This window comes from Hipposideros armiger, unplaced genomic scaffold (genome assembly GCF_001890085.2).
Source record: "Hipposideros armiger isolate ML-2016 unplaced genomic scaffold, ASM189008v1 scaffold_187, whole genome shotgun sequence".
Taxonomy (NCBI): Eukaryota; Metazoa; Chordata; class Mammalia; order Chiroptera; family Hipposideridae; genus Hipposideros; species Hipposideros armiger.
This window is the reverse complement of record NW_017731537.1, coordinates 2952274-2959084: the sequence shown is the minus strand read 5'-3', so window position 1 is coordinate 2959084 and position 6811 is coordinate 2952274. Positions and strand designations below refer to the sequence as shown.

Sequence of the window (6811 nt, the reverse complement as noted above, 5' to 3'; positions counted from 1 at the left end):
CAGTGGGTTGCCATGGGCTACCGTATGTAGCCAGCAGCCAGCGTGAGCGGCCAGCAGCCGCAGTGAGCGGCTGTCCAGAAGCCGGCAACTGATCTGCCTCGCCCGGGAAGAGCGCAATGATAATACCAACATGGGCCAGTGAAATGACATCCTCCACAACTAGACTGAAGAACAAAAGGACAGCAATTTGTCTGTTCCCCCTCCCTGATTCCCCAACACTGTTCCCCTCCCCCAATTCCCCAATAAAATCTTTAAAAAGAAAATAAAAGTCCCCAATCTGGTGAAGGAAGAAGATATAGAAGTCCAGAAGCACAGAGTCCCAAACAAGAGGAACCCAAAGAGGCACACACCAAGACACATTGTTAAGTAAAATGCCAAAGGTTAAAGACAAAGAGAGAATCTTAAAAGCAGCAAGAAAAAAGCAATCAGTTACCTACAAAGGAGTTGCCATTAGACTGTCAACTGATTTCTCAACAGAAACTTTGCAGGCTAGAAGGAATTGGCATGAAATATTCAAAGTGATGAAAAGCAAGCAACTACAGCCAAAATACTCTACCCAGCAAAGCTATCAATTATAATCGAAGGACAGATAAAAAAGCTTCCCAGACAAAAAAAAGCTAAAGGAGTTCATCACCACCAAACCAGCATTATAAGAAATGTTAAGGGGACTCCTTTAAGAAGTAGGAAAAGGGCTGGCTGAGTGGCTCAGTTGGTTAAAAGTTGGCTTAAAAGCACAAGCTCTGAGCAACAGGGCTGCCGGTTCGATTCCCACATGGGCCAGTGATGCTGTGCCCGAGCTGAGCTGTCGCTGAGCTGCCAACAGGTGGCAGGATGGATCAGCTGGTGTAACAACAAGATTGCCTGTTCGATGGTGGGCTATGCCTACCCGCAACGAAGACTGAACTCGGCACCTTGAGCTTAGCTCCTGCCTGGATGGCTCAGTGGATAGAGCATGCGCTCTTAACAACAAGGCTGCTGGTTCGACTCCCGCATGGGATAGTGGCTATGCCCACCTGCAACTAAGATTGAACACAGCACCTTGAGCTTAGAAGCCATGATCTTCCAATGGGAAGCCAAATGGCAACTGGCGCCCTCCACAACGAAGACTGAAGAACAATAACTTGGCTGGTCTCCTTCCCCAATTCCCCAACACTGTTCCCCTCCCCCAATTCCCCAATAAAATCTTTTAAAAAAAAAAGTAGGAAAAAAAGATTAAAAATAGGAATAATAAAGTGGCAATAACTATATATCTATTACTTTCAATGTAAATAGATTAAATGCTCCAATCAAAAGATATAGGGTGGCTGAATGGATAAGAAAACAAGACTCTTGCATATGCTGTCTACAAGAGATTCATGTTAGATTGAAAGACACACACAGACTGAAAATAAAGGGATAGAAAAAGGTATTTCATGAAAATGGGAATGAGAAAAAAAAGCTGGTGTAGCAATAGTTACACCAGACATCATAGACTTTAAAACAAAGGCTATAACAAGAGACAAAGAAGAACCCAGCAATTCCACTTCTGGGTATTTATCCAAAGCAATTCAAAATAATACTTGAGGGGACATGTACATCCATATGTTCATTGCAGCCTTATTTACAATGGCCAAGATATAGATGCAACCTGGGTATCCATCAATGGATGAACAGATAAGGAAGAGATGGTACATATATACAATAGAATATTACTCTGCCATTAAAAAAAATGCAATTTTGCCATCTGTAACAATGGAGATGGACCATGAGGGTGTTAGTCTAAGTGAAATAAGACAGACAAAGACAAATACCATATGATTTCACTTACATGTGGTATCTAAGAAGCAAAATAAACAAGCAAATGAAACAGAAAGAAACTCAGATACAAAAAACATTTTGATGGTTGCTAGATGGGAGGAGGGTTGGGGGGAATGTGTGAAAAAGGGGGAGGGATTCATAAGTACAAATTGGTACTTATAAAATACTCATGGGGGGCTGGCCAAGTGGCGTGTTGGTTAAGAGCTGGCTTGGGACGCCAGCTCTGAGCAACAGGGCCCCAGTTCGGATCCCACACGGGGGTCAGTGACGCTGCCCTCGACAGCTAAGATGGTGAACAATAGCTCAACCTGGAGCTGGGCTGCCGTGAGTTGCCGGCAACAGCGTAGGCTGCAGCCACTGCTGCAGTGGGCTGCCATAAGCTACCATGTGTGGCTGGCAGCCAGCATGAGCGGCTGGCAGCCAGTGTGAGCTGTGAAGAGCCACTGTGAGCGGCCATCCAGAGGCCGGCGACCGATCTGCCTCACCCAGGAAGAGTGCAATGATAATGCCAACATGGGCCAGTGAAGCGACGTCCTCCACAACTAGACTGAAGAACAAAACGACAGCAACTTGTCTGTTCCCCTTCCCCCGATTCCCCAGTGCTGTTCCCCTCCCCCAATTCCCCAATAAAATCTTAAAAAAAAAAAATAGTCATGGGGATGTAAAGTATCATATAGGGAATATGGTTAAAAATATTGTAATAAACATGGTGTCAGACAGGTAGTAGATTTATCGAAGTGATCACTTCATGAGTTACATAAATGTCTAATAACTATTTTGTATACCTGAAACTAATATATTGTATGTCAACTATAATTAAAAAATAAAAAATTATTAAATGAAAAACCAATTCAGACAGCTCATGGAATTTCAGACTGCTAGATACAGACAGGAACAATGCTCAAAATCCCATTAGAGTTTGCACTCTGAGCATGCTGACAGTGGAAACTTGACACTACCATTAGAACCAGTGTACCTACTGCCTTGGGAAGTTGGATGCAATATTAACTGTCACAAAAACTGTTATTATTATCCTCTCTTTATAAATGAGGTGACTGAGGCACAAGAGGCTATATATCTTGCCCAAGATATGCCACTACCAAGCACAGAACTGTGATATAAATCTAGGTAGTGTGACTCCAAAACTTTCTCAACTAACTGTTACCCTGTGCTGCTACTCTTAGTACAAGCTAACTGGTCTGTCTTAGTTATTTTTTTACCCTCTTTATAGCATTGTAGCTAGTCATTATAGTCTTTTATCTTTGTCAAGAGTTGTTCTATGAAGGAATTGATTTGGATGACTTCATCAGGAAAGAATGAAGCATAGGTTGAGTAATAGATCAAGTGTTCTGGATTCAGCTTTGGTCTTGCTTCCAAATCTCTCTATTTCTCTTCATTGACACTTGATGATGTGAATAGTTCTACCAGGGCTTTCTAAAATATCATTAACTGTGTTTATACCTTAAAAACTTTTATCTGCTCCATTACTGTAGAGCACATAGTAATAGTAGGATTCTCTTTTGGTTGTTCTTCAAATTTCTCTTCTTCCAGAGATCGTCTTTTTGCTGCTTTTCTTTTTTCTTGTATTTCCTTCTTTTGCTTCATTTGGAAAAATTTCAGTGTCTTAAAAATCTCTCGGGAAAACTCATCTACATCAGTTTCCATGCTTTCCCCATTAAGGTCCAAAAACCCTCCATCCATCCACCTAAATTGAGAGAGAAAAAATTAAACTCAGAAACTTCTGGAGTTTGAAGGGGCTTTAGAGATTCTTTAGGCTAGGTCTCTCATTTTACAAAAGAAACAAGTGAGAGCAAGAGTAATTAAGTTTTTTTAAGTCACACCGATAGAGGTTATGGTAGAGAAACAAGATTAAAACCATCATTTCAGCTATGCTGCATGGCTAAAATATGCATCGGACTATAAATGGGTGACTAACAATATCCAAATAAAATGCAGATTTGACTCCATACTTCTAATTTATAGTGTGACCATGAGTCAGGTTAATTAATTGCATTAAAAAATAAATCAACTCTGAAAAACCCAAGTGATACTTTAGATACTATATTAGTAAGCTTAGGTAATACCCTAGAAATATTTGATGTTTCTCCTATATGCTACTGGGTTCTGTTTCAAATGAGCAGATAAGTCCTACTTTAAACACTTAACTGACAACACCCAAAAAATCAATATCCATTCAATTTAGAATCTTTTCACATCATTTGTTTAATTTTTATGCCATTACCAAAAATTACCGTTTTTCTGTTCGTTGCCACTTCAAAACTAAATTAAAAAACTTCTGAAAGGGCTCAATGGTAACTTTTAATTTATCCAGTTCAGGATATTTTGTCAATTCCCATTTGAAAAGTCCCTCTTCTTTATTAATAAACTGAACAGCTTCTTCAGATTCCTGAATACGTTTCTGTAGTTGTCTTACATCGGTGACATACTGAAAGCACATAATTTTTTATCTCAAAAAAATCCAAGTACTGTTATAAAAATAAGATTACATGATACTGCATTGGCTATGTCCTTGCATTTATATAACAACTGTAAATATCAACTTCACAACATTACTACAATAGAGAGCAAAAAAGTATGGTTATATCTTAGAAAGCTAAGTCACAAAAAAATCACATAAATAGTACCAGTTCCAGGCTTAAGAGTCAAGCCCCTGTTTGCCATAGTAAGCACATGTTTTTCTATATTTTAAAATGTATGTAAACATGCCCTACATGAGTCTGTGAGCTAGCCATAACTACTGTCTTATATATTTATCAGACCTGAGGCATGTGGTCCAGTTCTGCAAATTCTGTAAATTCTTCCATGCGGCGTGATTCTTTTTCTATTTCCAAGATTAGTTTCTCTCTCTTGACTATTAGCTCATTTTCTTTTTTATGTTTAGCATTCTCAATGAGCTTTTAAAAAGACAATGTAATCATGTTAATTATTTTGTTACAAAGGAGTTATCAAATCAGAAATCTGAATTTTTTTTATAGTAATAAAAACCATTAGAGAAAGTAAGAGTACAAAAATAAAACATTGACTGATACTAAAATGCAAAAACTAGTAAACCACACAAAAAATTTATCCTAGACCTCCAAAGTGACTGTAACAACTTTTATTTATTAATCAGATACTTTAACTATTTAAAAGATTCTGAGATAATAACAAAAGCTACCATTAATTGAGCACGTGCTATGCATCAAGAACTATTAAACACCTTACCTACATTACCACAGGTATTATTATTCTCATTTCAAAGATGAAAAAATTTAGGCTTATAAAGGTCAAGAGGCATGTCCAATATCATAAAATCATAAAAGTCAAAATTTGGATTAGAACTTTGGTTTATCTGACTTAAGTCATGCTTTAAACTACTACAACATTTTACTTCCAAATTTAGGAGAAACTGGTTTACATTAGGAAACTTTCAAAATCTAAACTAAATTAAGTATGATACAAAATCCTGATTCTGCTACTTATCTCCGTGATATTAGGCAAGTTATTTAATTTCTATGAGACTTATTTTTCTCATCTATAAAATGGGAATAATAAGACTACCTGGGATTTTTGTGTTAAATGATTTAATAAATGGAAAGCAATTAGTGCAGTTCTTAGTATTATTATTATTATCAACTTATATAATAGTTCTGGCTTCTTTAACTTTAGTCCCACTTCTTACCAGATCCTGTGAGTTAAGCCTAACAGCTTGTCCTAAACCTGCAGGGCCATAAATGTTGCTAGCCCCAAACTTATATTGACACATGAAGTTACTTTTTAAAGAGAGATGGCAAGTATGTATGAAAATTAAATAAACAGTGTGCTTAAAATGTCAATGCCGGAATATAAAATTCTTGCTTAAAAATACATTTACCTCATCATTTTCATCAAAGATGGGATTAATTTTCCAAGGCCACATAAGGACAGTTGAATTTAAAATTAAATCTTCTTGAGGAAACAGAAATACATCTAAAAAGTAACTCAGTTGGCGTTTGGATTCCTACAAAAGAAACTCCATATATAATACACCATATAGAAAATCTAAGGCAATATGAAACAGAGGACCAATAACAATTTCTAATACTCTTTCAAATTTCAATTTGACTCAGATTATTAACTGATATTTTATATCACCCAAATCACATGGGTATTTCAGTAGCTCTAGGATTTTTTATTTGCCTTCATACCACACAACTGCAAGCTTCTATACTTGAAATAAAGCTTTTTAAGTTTTTACTTGCAATTGATTTAACATAAAGGTACTCTTGATCCTCCTTGTATATGATTGAAAAAGGTAATCAACTATGCAGCTTTTGTTCAACAAGATTTTACTTTTGGATTTTAAAGGATTTTATATATTTTATTGTTATGTATTAATTTTTGAATCTTTGATGAAAAAATTTTAGCAGCTTTAATTTTGTTTTGCATCTACAATGACATTAGCACCTTTTTACCTACCGTTAATATACAGCAATTGTCCAGAAAGACTTTAGGGGTGAATAGCAAGGGAAAAAAGAATTGAAGTCCAATAGATTTACCTGAGTAGAGAAGTGAATATCTTTACCCCAACAGCTTTCATTGATCCAAATGCAATGCTGTAATTTTTAAGAACTGAAATAAGACTCAAAGGCTAATTTAAGGTTTTTGGTTTGAGATATAATATGATGTATAGGTATTATAAGTGCAAAATATGTATGTATTATATTGCATGTAGAGACATGACCATAACAAAAAATCACCCATGTAATTAAGTGTATTACTAAAGGAGAAAAAGCATTTGATCATCTCAATGCAAAAAAAGTATTTGATAAAATTCAACATTCATAATATTTTTTTTTAATATTTTTTATTTTTTATTGGGGAATTGGAGGACGGGAACAGCAATGGGGAATTGGGGGAAGGGGAACAGACAAGCTGCTGTCCTTTTGTTCTTCAGTCTAGTTGTGGAGGACGTCGCTTCACTGGCCCAAGTTGGCACCATCGTTGTGCTCTTCCCGGGCGAGGCAGATCAGTC

The 6811-nt window shown here is 36.7% G+C and overlaps 1 protein-coding gene across 1 annotated transcript in view; it reads right to left on the bottom strand.

The window, feature by feature from the left end:
- DNAH12 (dynein axonemal heavy chain 12) overlaps positions 1 to 6811 on the bottom strand; it is a 133231-nt gene that overhangs the window by 77915 nt on the left and 48505 nt on the right. Inside the window, exons 14-17 of the mRNA XM_019652775.1 lie at positions 5672 to 5797; positions 4578 to 4712; positions 4050 to 4243; positions 3259 to 3502 (exon numbers count right to left, since the gene is read on the bottom strand). Of these exons, the coding sequence (XP_019508320.1) occupies positions 3259 to 3502; positions 4050 to 4243; positions 4578 to 4712; positions 5672 to 5797 (699 nt within the window). The remainder of the gene's footprint in view (positions 1 to 3258; positions 3503 to 4049; positions 4244 to 4577; positions 4713 to 5671; positions 5798 to 6811) is intronic.